We start from the raw sequence: 18,393 nt of genomic DNA, 5'->3' as shown, positions 1-18,393 counted from the left end.
TATTGGTTCCACCACTAAGTAATTAATTCACTGCTTACTTTTTAGAGAAATTTGGATCCACTAAAGGCACTATAGCCCCATTTAAATAACTTAAATAATTTGAAAGTAGAAACAATATAACCTCCATAGGAGTAGGGCCTATGTCAGTTTTGCTTGCTACTACAAGTAAAAGAGTATATTTTCAAAGAGAAATAAACTTTTGAGCCTTATTGTGTAATATCACTTTTTTAAAATCTTAAGAGTTTTGTTGCAGTGTGGAATTATACAATTATGATTTTCCACACATGGGGGGACTTGGAGTGAGGAAAATGGAAAAACCATGGAAATTGTTTAGTATAGAAACTAATAACCTTTTCTTAAAGGTTGAAAGTATTCCAGACCCCCCCTTTCCCCCCATTGATCCCCTCCACCCCACCCCCAGCAGGCCTTCACCACATTATTATCTATATCCATGGGTTATGCATATATGCATATAAATTCTTGGGTTAATCTCTTCCTGTCCCCCTCCCTTTAAAGAATATGATGAGAAACATTATAGATTTGCCCTCACATATAAACATAAGCCTTTGCATATAATTTCAAATGCAGGACTTGTGGACCCCAGGTAGGGAATCCAAATATTTCATCAAAAACAGTTGACCAACAATGACATCAGAAACTAAGAGGGGATGGAATTAAAAAGGTAGAATGACAAGAATAAGAACTTGTTCTTTAGGGGGTCCCTCTTAAGGGAACTAGGAAGCTGGGCACTGCTTGCTGGGATTGAACCTTTGCCTGCTCCTGGGTGTGATGTGAGTGTGAGTCAGCTCCATCTTAAAGGTCCAAGAGTTGAAAATAAAAGCACATCTTCCCATGACCCTGTCCGGAGGAAGAACTTAATGCTTCCTCTGTGGTACCAAGGGGAGGACCGTGACCCTCATTCAGCCATAGCTATTTTCAGGGAGCCATGGATCCACTGTCTGGGGTCCACAAAGTCAGTTGCTGGGTTAGAGGGTAGAGAATGAGTTTCAGGAAACTGTTTTCAGCAGTGAATCATAAGGAAGCCACACATAGAGGGGGAAGATGGAGCCAGAAAACCCAGAGACTAATGGTATCTGTTAATTTTAAGGGTCATGTTCGCAGTCCTTATTCATTCATTCTTTCCTTCAACTAGTGCTTTTATTGTGCAACTATTCTGAATCAGGATTGTGCTAGGGCTTCGTATGTAGCAGCAAGAAAAACAGACATTGGTCTTACTCTGATGGCACTCGCAATCTATTAAGGGAGACAGATGACAGACAAGTTTGACCTGTTTTGTTTTTTTAAAGCCAAATATATAGCCATAGAATTTGTTAAGGGTCATGAAGGATGAGATCAGAAGTCAGCAATAGTGGGTAATGTGCCGGTGCAGAGGAGGAGGACTTACGTCCTACGCAGAATGCAGGGAAGGCTTTCAGAATGCAGGAAGTTGACACTAAACTGAAACCTGAAGGATGAAAAGAAACTGTCCCCAAGATGCAAGGTGGGGATCAGGGAGAGAGTGCGCAAAGACCCCACACAAGAAAAGGCTTGATGTAGGTGAAGAGTGAAAAAACGCCAGGATGGCTTAGGGTGGATTGAGACTATGGTGAAATTGGAAAGGGAGGCTTGTCAGCAATGGAAAGGAGCTGGGATTTTATCTGAAGTTAATTTTATTTACAAAGTGATTAAAGAGTTTTCAGCAGGAAAGAAAGATAGATGAATTTGTGTTTTTAATGACCACTTGGGCTATTCTGTAGAGAAAAATGATAGACTGGAGGTAGGACATAAGATATTGGAGATGGGGTTACTAGGAGACTATGATATTAATCTCCTTGTATGGAGGATGGTAGAGCATGGGTGGAGGGGAGGGAAGAGCTTGAGAGATACGGTGCATACAAAAACAACAGAGGCTGGTGACCGCTTGAACATGGGGGTGAGGAGCGAGAATGATAGCCAGGTGTGATGCTTCTGAAGATCAGTGGGTGACGGTGTCTGTCTTTGTCCTTTGGGGCTTGCTATTCAAAGTACCACAGACTGGGTGGCTTATAAACAGCAGAAAATTACTGCTCACAGTGTGGTGACTCGAAGTCCAAGAACTTGGTGCTACCATAATCAGAATGAGGGCCTTTTTTCAGGTTACAAGCTTCTCATATCCTCACATGTAAGAGACAAGGACACTAATCTCAGACAAGAGTTCTCTGCCTTCATGACCTATTCACATACTAAAGCCCCCACCTCCTAACACCATTACACTGGGCTTTGGGATACCAACATGCAAAAGAAATTTAAAAGTTAAATATTGTTTTTAAAATTGCTCTCTAAATCTTCCCAGATTTATGCTGCATTGCTTCAAGACATTTTTAAAAAATTCTTTGAAGCATGCATGCAATTGAATTAATCTTGGTTATGGTATATACAGTATTTGAATATCAGAAAAGCTAATTACAAAGTTCATTTGATCAAAATAAAAGCTATTTATCCATAGACTTATTGGAATAATTTGCCAGGTTCGAGTTGGAGATTGTGGGAAAGGGTCAGAATGTATAAACTGCAACCAAACAGAGAGAAATGTAGGCCTGTGCTCGGACCACCGGGAGACTCTCATGTGTTCTGGAGGTCAGACTCTCTTTGTGCCCCACGTGCCTTACACATTTTCCATCAGGCATAAGGTTCCTCACTCTCTTTCCATGACCTCCAAGATGTCCTGAGCCCACCACAGTCCTTCAGCCACTCTCCTAGTCCAGCTCCACTCCCAATGGCCATGGCTCTTCAAGGACCTACCTTTTTTTGTGTTCCTTAGCTTCTGTCCCTGTGAGTCTGAGGAGAGGGGATTCCTTGTAGAGCAGTGATGGCAAACCTTTTGAGCTCGGCGTGTCAGCATTTTGAAAAACCCTAACTTAACTCTGGTGCTGGGTCACATACAGAAATTTTTTGATATTTGCAACCATAGTAAAACAAAGACTTATATTTTTGATATTTATTTTATATATTTAAATGCCATTTAACAAAGAAAAATCAATCAAAAAAATGAGTTCGTGTGTCACTTCTGACACGCGTGTCATAGGTTCGCCATCACTGTTGTAGAGTATCCTGGGAACCTGCAATACGAACTTTAAATACCAAGAATACTAGTATACTTGACACTAATTAGGACATTGCTGTTCAGCCACATTGGAAGAGAGAGAAAAAGGGATCAGAAAAGGATTCATTCCTTGGCTTCTGAGTTGTGGTGTAACTCTTTTCTTTTCCACATTATTTTAGGGAGAAAATCCATTACATTCGGACTGAGGGTAATAATGGGCTGGAAAAGTTGTCCTGCGATGCAGATCTAGTTATTTTGCTGAGGTAAGAGGCTAAGCCTGGAGCAATTCTGGAAAAGCTGCCCTGGGCAATTCTTCACTACCCCGGCTGGAACACTCACCATTTGCTCTTGAGGTTTCTAGTGACCGGGGCTGGAAAGAGCCTTCTTTACATTCACAGTTCAGGTAGCAAGAGCCGAATATAGTACTTGATAGAGACTTCGCTGTAGTGTTAATTAGGGTTTAAAATAACAGAAAAAAATAACACAGAATTTGCGTGCTAGGATGTGCCTGTCTCTTTTTTTTCTTTATTGATTAAGGTATTCCATATGTGTCCTTATCCCCCCATTGTGCCTATCTTTTAAATACTATGTAGTATGCTGAATGTGAGTGTTTTTGTTGCTTTGTGAGGACTGTAACTGCTATTACGCTAATTCATGAGTACTCTCTCATGGACACAGAATAAACTCTTTTTTTTTTTTCTTTGCAGTCTCTTTGAAGAAGAGATTATGTCCTACATCCCCCTGCAAGCTGCCTTCCACCCAGGGTACAGCTTCTCTCCTCGCTGTTCGCCCTGCTCCTCACCTCAGAACTCCCCAGGTAACTTGAGAGGCTGGCAGGGTATCTCCTGTAAGTGGCCACCTGTGTTTCTACCAGATGATGGTGAAAGAAGGACGGTTGTATGCTTGCCTGTCTCTCTGCCACCTGTTTTTGTAATGCCCCAAGACTTGAATGCATTTTACATTACAAATGCTTTGACTTTTTTTTTTTTTGCAAAACCAGGATTTCATGACATGTATAAATTATGTGAAATTCAAATTTCAATGCCTATAAATAAAATTTTAGTGGAACCCAATCATACTGGTTTAAGTATTTTTAATGGCAACAGCGGGTGTGAGCAGTAGTGACAGAGACCACATGGCCCCAAAACCCTAAATGATTTACTGTCTGTCTGCCAGACCCTGCTCTAAATTTCTATTACATTACAAATGCATTCTATAAGAACTTAAAAGGGGCCCATTTAGTGTAGCTCAGTTGTTGAGCATCAACCTATGAACCAGGAGGTCACGGTCCGATTCCTGGTCAGGGCATATACCTGGGTTGCAGGCTCCATCCCCAGTGTGGTGCAAGAGGCAGCCGATCAATGATTCTCTCTCACCATTGATATTTCTATCTCTCTCTTCCTCTCCTTTCCTCTCTGAAATCAATTAAAGTATATATTTTTTTAATTTAAAAGGGAAGAGCCCTTTATGAAACCTTCATCCTTATGACTCAGAATGTTAATAGATATCAATTTTGGCAACTTTTCTCATGTTGTAAAGAAGTTACTAGGATATATAAAGAAGATACGAGGTTAGTAGGGACCACCATACATCCCCAGGAAGATGCCAAAGAGTTTTCTTACATGGTATGAAATGGTTCCCCTGAAGTTTTCTTTATGTATTAGAATGAATTTACTCATGATACAAAAAATCTTTGTCGATATTTTTCATTCCCAATAAGGAAATATATATTAGACTGTTTATTGAAAAAGGAAGATACTATTTTCTATGTTCATCAAAACAATTAAGTAAAAACCATACCCCCAAACATGACCAGATATTGGAGACTTTCCCCCCATTTGTTAGTTAGCATTATCACATTGTTGCGGGTATCAGGGGTAACCCAATTTTTATATGACTTTAAAAGTAAAGGAAGTTAGTTTGAAATATCTGGTAACTTTTTATCTCACAACCTCAAGAGTCAGAGTCCAAGTTTGGCTTCTGAAGTGGATGGAGAAGTTCAGAAGAGAAACAGAATTTAGCAAAATGCTCTGTCCCTCAAAAAGGGTGTGACAGTATCAGGCAATGCTGCTATAGTCACTAAAACTAGAATGTTTTTTGGTTTGGCTCCTCCAAGTCATGTCACTTGAAACTCTCTTAGAAGTGTTTTTGTTCACTGTTAAACTCGTTTTTTAGGTCAGTATCTCTCTGTTGTTCTTCCTCCAAACAAGTGTACCAATGACATTGTTGAAGAAATGCCTAATGCAGTGATGGCGAACCTTTTGAGCTCGGCGTGTCAGCATTTTGAAAAACCCTAACTTAACTCTGGTGCCGTGTCACATATAGAAATGTTTTGATATTTGCAACCATAGTAAAACAAAGACATATTTTTGATATTTATTTTATATATTTAAATGCCATTTAACAAAGAAAAATCAACCAAAATAATGAGTTTGCGTGTCACCTCTGATACACGCGTCATAGGTTCGCCATCACTGGCCTAATGCTGCTACCCCTGACTTACAATGTAATTGAGGTGCCATGACCTGGGGAAGGTGGAGCAGAGCTTTGTCAGAGCCAGAACGATCATCTCCAGTGTGCGCAGGGTGACTTACTTTTGGGGAGCAGAGCCTTCCATTGGGAGAAGCTGTTGGTCAGTGGTCGGCAAACTGCGGCTCCCGAGCCACATGCGGCTCTTTGGCCCCTTGAGTGTGGCTCTTCCACAAAATACCACGTGCGGGCGCGCACGTACAGTGCAACTGAAACTTCGTGGCCCATGCGCAGAAGTCGGTATTTTGTGAGAGCCACACTCAAGGGGCCAAAGAGCCGCATTTGGCTCGCGAGCCGCAGTTTGCCAACCGCTGGTCTAGATGATGATCTGCCATTTTGTTGTAGAGATTGTCCCAGTCTTGTGACCTGTCTACACTTTGGTCCAAACTTTGGCAATTGGAGTGTGATTTTAACATCACTATATGTGAGAGATACCAAATTGGGAATGGAAAAAGAAGAGACAATAAAGAGTGATTTGCTAAATGAGATATATTTGGATAACTTTTATAAAAAGACTCAACTTTCCTGATACAGATATTACTGATGCCATGAATCCAAGCACTCATCCAGTTCATTTTGTCAGAGTACTTCATTATCTATCCTCTTGGTTTTGATGATGGGGTCCTAGATTATGTAATCCAAATATAGTGATATTAAGTTTTACAATTCCCATTTTCTAGACTCTTATGAAATTTACCTGGATGCTACAGAGATTCAGAATCATAGATACTTATGCCAACATACTTTGCTAAATGCATGACCATGGGGATAATGGTAGTACCAGCAATAATAAAAGATATTTGTCTTTCTCTGACTGGCTTATTTCACTTAGCATATTAATCTCCAGGTACCTCCATGCTATCGCAAAGGGTAATAGATCCTTCAATTTTAGAGAAATACAACATATGCCTCATTAGAGTTACAACCACTTCTTATAATATAGTGACTTGCAAAAAAAGTTTAATCTAGTTTTGTTTATGTTGTTTTAGATTATTTAAGTGCAATTAAGCCAAGAAATATGCTCATCAAAGAATTTATAAGAGAATTATAACTTGAAATGTAGTGGAAGACATAAATATTTCTTGTCAGCAGAATTTTTTCTGCATTATATTATTTCTACTTTTTGTAAAAGTAATTGAAGGAATAATGGAAATTAAGGGAAACTTCTTGGAGAAAAAAATATGAAGACACATGAATATGCCTCTGGTTGGCCCTTCCTCTCCCGCTGCTCTATGTGTTTGTTCTTTGACAAACAGTGTTGAACCTCAGCCATGTACTTCTCTCTGCAGGTTTACAGAGAGCCAGTGCAAGAGCCCCTTCGCCCTACCGGAGAGACTTTGAGGCCAAGCTCCGTAATTTCTACCGAAAACTGGAAGCCAAAGGATTTGGTCAGGGTCCAGGGAAAATTAAGTAAGTGCTCTAGTACTTGACACTGAATTCAGAGCTTTTTTAATCTTTTTCTCCTTTATACCTTTGTAATATTATTTTGGAAATTGGATACCATGGTGTGGTAAAAGTTATTTTCATAATAAAGAGAAAGAAAAAATTTATGAAGTTAAGAAGAAAGAAGAATGGAAGTTAAGAAATTGAAAAGGAGGCAGAAAGGGACGAGAAGGGCCAGAAAGAAAGAACAGTAAATTTCAGACAAAAGCATATGTAAAGTCAATGGTAGACCTTTTCAGAAAACAATGAATCTTGATCTAAATTAAAAAATCGTATATTCCTTTACTTTTTCTTGGGACACATCATTTAACTCATTAGTCAAATTCACGGGCTCTTTGTAACTTTGTAATAGGAGGCTAAGTAAAAGGTGTGGGTTTTTCTCCTTCTGGGTTTTGTGTTTTTGTTTTGTTTTTGAAAAGCCAAACCCAAACTCAGGAATCCAATTGAAAAGATTTTTTTTAATTGATCAAAAAAACAAAAGTAGTCCAATAGGATGGAATGGATAATAATAAAAGCATAATATGCTAATTAGACCGGACAACTGAACAACCTTCTGGATGTCATTCCGGACGAAGCTGCAGCAGCAGAGGCAGAGGCAGAGGCAGTTAGGGGTGATCAGGCAGACAGACGAGTGGTTAGGGGTGATCAGGCAGGCAGATGAGTGGTTAGGAGTCATCAGGCAGGCAGGCAAGTGGTTAGTGGTGATCAGGCAGGCAAGCAGAGTGGTTAGGGGCGATCAGGCAGGCAGGCAGGTGAGCAGTTAGGAGCCAGTGGTCCCGGATTGTGAGAGGGTGCAGGCTGGGCTGAGGGACCCTCCCCTCCGTGCACTAAAATTGTGCACTGAGCCTCTAGTCTGATTATAAAAGCATACACGTTGTCTTTGTGCTGTCAATGGTTTAAAAAGAGTGTTTTTTAAATTCCATCTCTCCACTGATGGAATCTGCACATTCATAGAGAGTCTAGGGAATGAGACCTGGGCACTCATCACTCACCTAGAATAATGTCCAATGGCAGAGCTTCGATTCACTACTCATCACCCACGTGGCTTTTACTCCTTCCTAGGCTCATCATTCGCCGGGATCACTTGTTGGAAGGAACCTTCAATCAGGTGATGGCCTATTCCCGGAAAGAGCTCCAGCGAAACAAACTCTACGTCACCTTTGTTGGAGAAGAGGGGTGAGGCACCAGTAGTTTTATGCAGACACTTCAATGTGGTGGACCAAGCCCCTGGATCTTGGGCGATTTTTCCCAAAAAGAAGCAGAGTGGCTCTAAGCCTTTGCCCCAAAGTGATTCCAATTGTGGCCTTCTAGGAGGTCTTTCTCCAGGTATTGCCAAGCTTGAGATTTCATGTTCTTTAAAAGCCTAAGATTAGTGACAGGTACTAGATTCTGAGGTACATGATCAAAGTATAAACCAAAACTACTGGATCTTTACTTTTTCAAGTGGTGTACACTTTTGAGTATCTGATCAAAAAACTCTTCCTCCTAAAGTGCACCTATACAACTATATACCAAATTTGTTATATGATTTGAGTGACTTCATGGAAAATCATTTCAACCATAGAGGGCAAACCCACCTAAGATGGCATATCAGAATGAACTTGGAAACTTTTTAATTCACACATATGCACATATGTGCACATACACACACTGTCACAGGAAATTCTCTTGTGCCTCCCCCAACAAAGTCTTTGTTTTTAATGGGCCAGCTGTGTATTTTATTGTTATATAATTTAAAAAACAAAAAAGAGGAAAGGTTAAGGAACATTGCCGTAAGAGTTCACTTATGGAAATCTGAGTAGGAACGTCCCCAAACCAATGACCACATCCTCATTTTTCTATGGCAAATTAATACTTCCATTGGCTTCCACTCAAAAGAGCCAAGGCTGCTCTTGGCATTCCCCAGCACTGACTCTGAAAACGCACACGAGCTCCCAGACAGGGGTGAGTCCCCTGCTTCCTGTTCATAATAGATTCCCGGGCCTCTGCTTCCTCCGCAGCCTGGATTACAGTGGTCCTTCGCGAGAGTTCTTCTTCCTTTTGTCTCAGGAGCTCTTCAACCCTTACTACGGACTCTTTGAGTATTCTGCAAATGATACCTACACGGTGCAAATCAGTCCCATGTCTGCATTTGTGGAAAACCATCTAGAATGGTAAGATCTAGAATTTTTGCTTTCTTATGTTTGAAAGTTTTAGTCTATCTTAGTCAGAGGGCAACAGTTTTTAGAGCAGTGGGCCAGATAGAATGAGGGGTGATGAGAGTGAATAGCAAAGCACTAGAAAGAAGACTTTCTGTTAGTTTTAATCCAGAATACAAAATAAATACTAAAGACACTGCAACTTTAATGACCACTTCAAATTTATGTAAGAAACAGTAATTGCCTTCTGAGTGCACTTAGGTAAGTACACATAGGTCCTAAATGTTGATAATTCTACTAAAATTAGGAGTCCCCAGTGGAGGCTCCTTGGAGATATATATTGGTTTGAAATTCTTTGACACTTGTACACTTTTGGACCAATAGCTTTAGCACTGTGGACATCAGCTTCTATATCTTATTGTAAAATAAAGCTGTTGGGTCACATGATCTCTACGTGTCGTTCTGACTCAAAAATCCAGTTATCTCTTTGGTTTTCCATACAGTCTGTAGGGGAGATACTTCAAGTATTAGAAGCCTCCAGAAATCTGCATGGGAAATGAAGTATGTATGCACTTTCTTGCTGTGTCTCCACAACACCTGATTTGAAAATTACCCCTGCTCTCACTGCAGGAGTTCCAGGACTTCATAAAGAAATGAGTCCTGAAAATTGCTAGTGTGATTGTTGTGACATTGTTTACTTATGATATGTTGCAATGGCTGCTAGTGATGGGAGTTTCTGAGGTAATACCTGGGCCTCCTGGACTTACAGGCCAAATTCCTGTATTTTGGTTTTGTAGCATCAAATAACCCACCTCTTCCAAGGTATGTAGCTATTGCCATGCCAGCTCTCTTCAAATAGGCTCATCTCTGTAGTTTTTGAGCTGAGGTAGGAATGAGTCTACATCAAGCATTTGACACAAGTGATAAAACAAAAGTTGTCCTTCTCCTGTCATTTCTTTTTCTGTCACTCTCAATAAAGTGATGAAGAAACCTATGAGACAGAAACACAAAGACAGGAAGTCAGAGCAGGCAAGATATTGCGAGGGAATTTATGACCCTGAGAATTGAATGCCAGCTCTTACTTAGGTCACATTTAGACAGGGTTAGAGAGTGCTATACCCAATATAAGAATACATATATACACAAATTATACTTAATATAATCCCTCAGTTATCTCTTAATTTGTGAGCATGAAATTTAAGATGGCGTCATCGAGGCCATGAATTGGAATCTGTAACCGAAAAAGAAATATTTTCATCAAATATCATACCATATAGGACTATGCTAGATGTTGTGGGGATACCTTTACTAATTTAGCAATTATAAATTAAGCACATACTATATGCTGGGAGGATACAAAGATGAAATGAGTAGTATCTCTTCCCTGAAAGAGGTGTAGTAGGAAGAACACATAAATGAACCAATAGCCGAAACCGGTTTGGCTCAGTGGATAGAGCGTCAGCCTGCGGACTGAGAGGTCCCGGGTTCGATTCCGGTCAAGGGCATGTACCTGGGTTGCGGGCACAGGATGTGCAAGAGGCAGCTGATCGATGTTTCTCTCTCATCGATGTTTCTAACTCTCTCTATCTCTCTCCCTTCCTCTCTGTGAAAAATCAATAAAAAAATATAAAAAAAAATAAAAAAATAAATGAACCAATAATTATAATACAAAATCATAAGTCACCCCAATAAATTCAATAAGGAAAAAAGCTCCCAACAAACAATGTCCTGGACTGGATGATTTCACAGGTAAATTTTACAAAACATTCAAAGAAAATCTAACACCTATCCATCTCATACTACTTCAAAAATGTCAAGAGGAGAAAAGATTCCAAAGCTTATTTTATGAGGCCAGTATTATCCTAATACCAAAACCAAAAAAAGACACCACAAAGAAAGAAAATCATAGCCCAATATCTCTGATGAATATAAACGCTAGTATCCTCAACAAAATATTAGCAAAATGGATCCAGCTGTACATTAAAAAGATCATACACCATGACCAAGTGTGATTTACTCAGAGATGCAAGGTTGGTACAATATCTGCAAATTAAAGAACATGATACACCATATAAACAAAAAGAGATAAAAATTACATGATCATGTAAATAGATGCAATAAAAGTGTTTGATAAAATCCAACACCCATCTATAATAATAAAAGCATAATATGCTCATTAGACGGGACAGCTGAATGACCTTCTGGACGAAGCCAGGATACAAGGGCCAAGGCAGCCGCGGCGGCTGCAAGGGCTGAGCCCTTTGCAAGAATTTCGTGCATCGGGCCTCTAGTTTATAGTAATCACTCTCGGCAAAGTGGGACTAGAGAAAACATACCTCAGTGTAATAAAGGCCATATATGACAAATTCACAACCCACATCATATTCAATGGGGAAAAACTAAAAGCATTTCCCTTAAGATGAGCAAAGTGACAGAGAGTGCACTTCCAACACTCTTATTCAACGTAGCACTGGAAGTCCTGGCCAGAACAACCAGACAGTAAGAAAAAATAAATGGTATCCAAACTGGAAAGGAAGAAGTAAAACCACCATTATTTGCAGATGATATGATACTGTATGTAGAGCACCCTAAAGACTACCCCAAAAAACTATTAGACTTAATAAATGAATTTGGCAAAATAGCAAGATACAAAATTAACATCCAGATATACACTGATGTTCATATTTCACAGATGCACAACATATTCCAAAAATGCATATGAAACAAAAATAACACCAAAGAGACACAGCAATCTTGAGAAAAAGGAGCGAAGTTGGATGTATTATAGTTTTGGATCTCAAATTATACTACAAAGCCATTGTAATCAAAACAGCCTGATACTGGCACAAGAGCAGGCATATACTAGTAGATCAATGCACAGAGACCCCAGAAACTGACCCATGCCATTATGGTAAATTAATATTTGACAAAGGAGGCAAAGCATACAATGGAGTAAAGACAGTCACTTCAATAAGTGGTGTTCGGAAAATTAGACAGGTACATGGGGAAAAAATGCTTCTATACCAACTTACACCATACACAGGAATAAACTCAAAATGGATGAAAGACTTCAATGTAAGTTGTGAAACAATAAGAATAGGCAGTAAAATCTCAGACATCTCATGTGGCAGGATTTTCACTCATACACCTCCTAGGGCAAGACAAACAAAGGGAAAAATAAACAAGTGGGACTATATTAAACTAAAATGTTTCTGTACAACAAAGGAAACCATCCACAAAATTAAAAGGGAACCCACTATATGGGAAAGTGTATTCACCGCTGGAGGCTCCGCTGTTGCCTACCACAGTGTGATTCTGTGTAATTCTTCCCACTGACCTTGAGCTCAACTGTACCTGTATTAGACATACATTAACCTCAGGTGGTTTCTCCGGATGCTTCAGGAGGTAAGGATGCCTGGTCTAGAAGACTTTCCATGGCCTTGGGTTTAGGTCTTCCTCAGGGTCAATGTGGGCTGTTTGTCCATAATTCCCCTTCACCAGTGCTTTTCTTCTCTTGGCTTCTTATACTCTCAGGTCTGAAAAGAAGCTCCTGGCAAAATTACTCCATTCTGGTAACTGAGGGCGAGAAGAGTTCCTTTAGTACATACCAAGCACATAGGTATTGTTTATGGTAAAGAGTAAGGAAGAGAATGTGCCTTCCATGTGTCACCAATTGATTCCTTCAGTAGCTTCAGATGAGTGCTATAAAGAAACACATCAAGTAAAAGTACAAATTAACATATTTAACCATGTAAATTTCCACCTGCCCTTAAATCTCCACCTTGTTTGTGTTCCAGGTTCAGGTTTAGTGGTCGTATCCTAGGCCTGGCTCTGATTCATCAGTACCTTCTCGACGCCTTCTTCACAAGGCCCTTCTATAAGGCGCTCCTGAGACTGTAAGTGTATTGCAAACCAGAGTCCATCTGGCCGCACCTGCAGGACAACAGGTGCTGGCCTCCCTAGTCCCTCTAGCCCTTTTGTCCCTATTTTGCCTAATAATTCCTATTAAGTTTATGGTAGTTTATTTTTCTGAGTCCTTAGATATCACATAAACCTTTTAGTACAAAAAAAAAGGCATTTGGAGATGGTATGCAAGCATAGTGGAAGCCTATTATAACATTATATAATGGATATGAATTAGTTTTCATAAGTAATTACAGTTTGCATAAATAATTACATTTTATTGAATTACTAAGTAGTATTGACCTGTCTAAAACTTAGATGTTTTTAAATAATACTTTTCTCCAATTGCCATGGAGAGTTCATGTGTCAATAATTATTTTATTTTTATTATTGTAGGTATTTTAATATTTTGTTTTTAAAAGAGTAAAAGATACATAAGTATATTCAAAAGTATCGCATTGTTAGAACAAGTCTGTGTTGTTTTAGCCAGAAGTGGCATAAAGACATTTTGAAATGAGGTCTGGACAGCCGTTTGTTTTACCTTTCTCCCTTTGACTGGACGCAGGCCCTGTGATTTAAGTGACCTGGAATATTTGGATGAGGAATTCCACCAGAGCTTGCAATGGATGAAGGACAACAACATCACAGACATCCTAGACCTCACTTTCACTGTGAATGAAGAGGTTTTTGGACAGGTTTGTAAGATGTGGGGCTTGGAAAAGAGATTTTGATTTTTATTGTGAAAAATTAACATAACATAAAATTTACCATTTTAACAACTTTTAAGTGTATAGTTCAATATTGTTAAGAATATTGACATTGTTGTGCAACTATCCCCAGAACTTTTTCTTTTTCTTTTTTAAAAAACTTTGTTGTTCAAACTATTGCAAATGTCCTTCCCGCCCCCCCACCCCCCGCCCCCTGCACCGTTGACCCCTTCTACCCCACTCCCTCCCTCCTCCCCAGGCCTTCCCCACACTAATGTTTGTCCACGGACTATGCATATGTGCACATAAGTTCTTTGTTTAGTCTCTTCCCGTTCTCCCCTCCTCTTCTGAAATACGTCATCTTGCCAACCTGATATAGTACCCACTAAACAATTCCCCATTTCTCCTTCTTCCCTGCACCTTATAAGCAAAAGTCTACATTTCATTTTTATGAATTTGGCTATACTAGATAACTCATATAAGTAGAATCATAAAGTATTTTTATTTTTGTCACTGACTCATTTAATTTGGCATAATGTCCTCAAGGTTCATCCATGTTATACATGTGAAAGTATTTTCTTTTTTTGTAGGACTGGATAACATTCCACTTTGTGTGTGTGTGTGTGTGTGTGTGTGTGTGTGTGTGTGTGTGTATATATATATATATATATATATATATATATATATATATATATATATTTATATTACATTTTGTTTAATGATTCATCTGTTGACAGACACTTGAGTTGCTTCTACCTTTTGACTACTGTGAATAATGCTGCTATGAACATAGGTGTACAAATATCCGTTTGAGTTCCTGCTTTTAATTCTTTTGGATATATACCCAGAAGTGAGATTGCTGGATCATATAGTAACTAGAGGCCCAGTGCACAGATTCATACATCTGGCTGAAACCGGCTCTCCAACATCCCCTGAAGGGTCCCAGATTGCGAGAGGGCACAGGCCAGGCTGAGGGACCCCACTGGTGCATGATCAGGGCCGGGGCGGAACCACAGGAGGGCTCCAGGGTGTGTCCGGCCCATCTTGCCCAGTCCCCATCGGCTGGACTCCTACCGGTTGGAGCATCTGCCTCCTGGTGGTCAGTGTGTGTCATAGCGACTGGTCAAATGGTCAAATGAACAGTCAGACACTTAGCATATTGGGCTTTTATTATATAGGATGATATAGTAATGGGATTTGATTTTTGAAGTAGAAAACAAGAAATTTTGTTTATTCAAAATTTAATTCTTTGAGCACTACATTTCTTTAATATTTGTATTGATTTCAAAAAGGAAGGAAGAGGGGGAGAGAGAGATAGAAACATCAATAATGAGAGGGAATTACTGATTGGATGCCTCCTGCACACCCCCTACTGAGGATCAAGCCGGCAACACAGGCATGTGCCCTTGACTGGAATCGAACCCAAGACCCTTTAGTTCGCAGGCCAACACTCTATCCACTGAGCCAAACCGGCTAGGGCTGAGCACTGCATTCTCTAAAAGGCTGCCCATATCTTTTCCCTTCTTTTTCTCATTATGACATGGATCTGCTTTATAGAGTTTTTGAAAACCAAGTATGATAATTGATTAAAAAGCATTTTTGTAAAGTGTGTAATAATATTTAAGATATTTCTGTTATTTGTGCAGCTACAAAAATTTTATAGCTAACATCTAGATATTTATCCTCCAAAATTTATATTTCCATACTATTTAAATAAAGCTTCCCATTTGTTTTCCACCAGCATTTATGTAACACTGAATCTTCAGTGTTACTGTTTTATCAGGCTAACTATAGCCTGAGCAGATTTAATACTTAAAGTTTTCAGAATATCATTGACCAGAGACCCAAAGAGCCCATGACATGTGGTAATTTGTAATAAGGTTGTTTTGAAAATTAAGTGAGGATACTTTATAAGTAACTTGCATGAATATGGACAATGTGCTGAGTCTACGGATGGGAGTTACCCACTGAACCTTGCAGTCCACACGGCACCCACATTTCAATCAAGAATCTTGAATAGGTCCTAGAAAATGTCAATATTCTGTTTTATTTGTATAAACACACCTCTGAAGAATACTCATTTACATTTTTTTTAATATATTTTATTGATTTTTTACAGAGAGGAAGGGAGAGGGATAAAGAGTCAGAAAGATCGATGAGAGAGACACATCGACCAGCTGCCTCCTGCACACCCCCCACTGGGGATATGCCTGCAAACCAAGGTACATGCCCTTGACCGGAATCGAACCTGGGACCTTTCAGTCCGCAGGCCGACGCTCTATCCACTGAGCCAAACCGGTTACGGCTCATTTACATTTTTAAGGAAAAAATATTCTTCCTACAACTATGAAAAGCACATTTAAATATGTTCAAAAATATATGATTCACTTTCCTGTCCTGCCATGTACTAGATGAATGTGTAAAATATGCTGTTTCTTGTGCATAATTACTTTTTGCCCATCCTTTACATTTGCTCTACAGTGGAGGGTAAATTTGTAAAATAAATGCAACTTCAAGAAAATTGTGTTAAGACACTGGGTAGCAATAATAACATTTTTTAGTTAGAATTCTAACTTAAGTCATTACACTAAAATAAACTCCTGGAGGGTTCCAGCCAAGATGGCAGCATAGTACTCGCCTCCTCCCACAACCACGTCAAAACTACAACAAAACTACAGAACAACCATCATTCAGAACTGCCTGAAATAGAGCTAAGTCTTGATTTCGGAAGTCTTGATTGCTATTGGCCCATTTGTGTGTGGAGTCGACCCTCAGGCTTGCTGACTGAGATCAACCCCATCCACAGTGTAGGAGTTGCTGTGCAGGTGCTGGCCACACAAAGCAGCATGTTTTCACACCTGGCACACCAGGGCCACACAATGCCTCAACAATTGGTGTTGGTGTGTCAGGTGTGAAAACACACCTGGCCTGAGCATGTTCTAGAGCAGTGATGGCGAACCTTTTGAGCTCGGCATGTCAGCATTTTGAAAAACCCTAACTTAACTCTGGTGCCGTGTCACATATAGAAATTTTTTGATATTTGCAACCATCGTAAAACAAAGACTTATATTTTTGATATTTATTTTATACTAGAGGCCCGGTGCACAAAAATTTGTGCACTCGGGGGGAGGGGGGTCCTTCAGCCCAGCCTGTGCCCTCTCGCAGTCTGGGACCCCTCAGGAGATAATGACCTGCTGGCTTAGGCCTGCTCCCGGGTGGCAGAGGGCAGGCCCAATCCCTAGGTGCAGGCCCTGGTCAGGCTCAGAACAGGGCTGACTGGGGAGTTGGGGTGCCGCCCCCTGTCATGCACAGAGCAGGGCAGATCAGGAGGTTGTGATGCCACCCTCAGTCACGCTCAGGGTAGGACCGATTGGGGGGTTGGGGCACCGCCCCCTGTCACATTCAAGGCAGGGTCGATGGGGAGGTTGCGGCGCCACCCCCTGTCACGCACAGAGCAGGGCCGATCAGGGGGTTTGGGCACTGCCCCCTGTCACTCTGATCCCGGTGCTGGGAGGCATATTATCCTTTTACTATATAGGATAGAAGCCTGGTGCACGGGTGGGGGCTGGCTGGTTTTCCCTGAAGGGTGTCCTAGATCAGGGTTGGGGTCCCCACTGGGGTGCCTGGCCAGCCTGGGTGAGGGGCTGATGGCTGTTGGCAGCTGGTCACACACCCTTCAGGGTGGGGGTCCCCACTGGGGTGCCTGGCCAGTCTGGGTGAGGGGCTGAGGGCTGTTTTCAGGCTGGCGGGTGACTGAAGCTCCCAACCGCTCCTTTTTTTTCTTTTTCTTTTTATTCTGGGCCAGCTTTAGCTCTGAGGCTTGGCTGCTAAAAGCAGGTATCTGGTTTGTTTAGGTTCTATAATCAAAACACTGTTTCAACTCCAGCTCTGAGATCCTGGCTGGCTGAAAGCAGGTTTCTGGGGTTTTGTTTAGCTTCTATATTGGTAACAGTGTTTCAAACTGAAACCTCAGAGGCCGTCAGCGGCAGGCAGGGAACGTTGGAGTCCTCCGTCACTGGAGCAAGCATGCCTCATGTTCGCTTCAAGCTGCCTGGCTGCCAGCCGCCATCTTGGCTGGCAGTTAATTTGCATATCACCCTGATTAGCCAATGGGAAGGGTAGCGGAGGTATGGCTAATTACCATGTTTCTCTTTTATTAGATAGGATATTTAAATGCCATTTAACAAAGAAAAATCAACCAAAAAAATGAGTTTGCGTGTCACCTCTGACACGCGTGTCATAGGTTTGCCATCACTGTTCTAGAGCCTGTCAAGATCTCCCTTTGAATACACCACTTGTGAAGCTAATTGGGTCCTGCCTTGATGTTGTCTAAAACTGGCCACTGGGAGTGTTGGTTCTGGAGTTTCTCTGGAGGGAGTTTGATTTGGGCTAATGTCAGACGCTGCTTGTCACTAGGCCTACGCAATTCCTTTGGCGCAGTCTTGATATGGCTTTTTCTTGGTAATCCTTGATTGTAAGACTTCTGTTCAGCTAATCTTCAGTTGGTCATTCAGGTTAATTTTTCTACATTTTAGTTATAAATCCAGTTTGGTCCTGGGAGGTGGTGAGTGTAATATCCACCTAGTCTGCC

The 18,393-nt window shown here is 40.7% G+C and overlaps 1 protein-coding gene across 3 annotated transcripts in view; it reads left to right on the top strand.

The window, feature by feature from the left end:
• Window positions 1-18,393, top strand: part of HECW1 (HECT, C2 and WW domain containing E3 ubiquitin protein ligase 1) — a 138,869-nt gene that overhangs the window by 110,457 nt on the left and 10,019 nt on the right. For all 3 annotated transcript variants that reach the window (XM_036327421.1, XM_036327419.1, XM_036327420.1), the window contains exons 18-24: window positions 3,262-3,345; window positions 3,790-3,899; window positions 6,901-7,021; window positions 8,117-8,230; window positions 9,055-9,207; window positions 12,990-13,088; window positions 13,661-13,790. In XM_036327421.1, the coding sequence (XP_036183314.1) occupies window positions 3,262-3,345; window positions 3,790-3,899; window positions 6,901-7,021; window positions 8,117-8,230; window positions 9,055-9,207; window positions 12,990-13,088; window positions 13,661-13,790 (811 nt within the window). The remainder of the gene's footprint in view (window positions 1-3,261; window positions 3,346-3,789; window positions 3,900-6,900; window positions 7,022-8,116; window positions 8,231-9,054; window positions 9,208-12,989; window positions 13,089-13,660; window positions 13,791-18,393) is intronic.

Source organism: Myotis myotis, unplaced genomic scaffold (genome assembly GCF_014108235.1).
Source record: "Myotis myotis isolate mMyoMyo1 unplaced genomic scaffold, mMyoMyo1.p scaffold_m19_p_11, whole genome shotgun sequence".
NCBI lineage: Eukaryota > Metazoa > Chordata > Mammalia > Chiroptera > Vespertilionidae > Myotis > Myotis myotis.
This window is presented reverse-complemented; position numbering and strand designations above follow the sequence as displayed.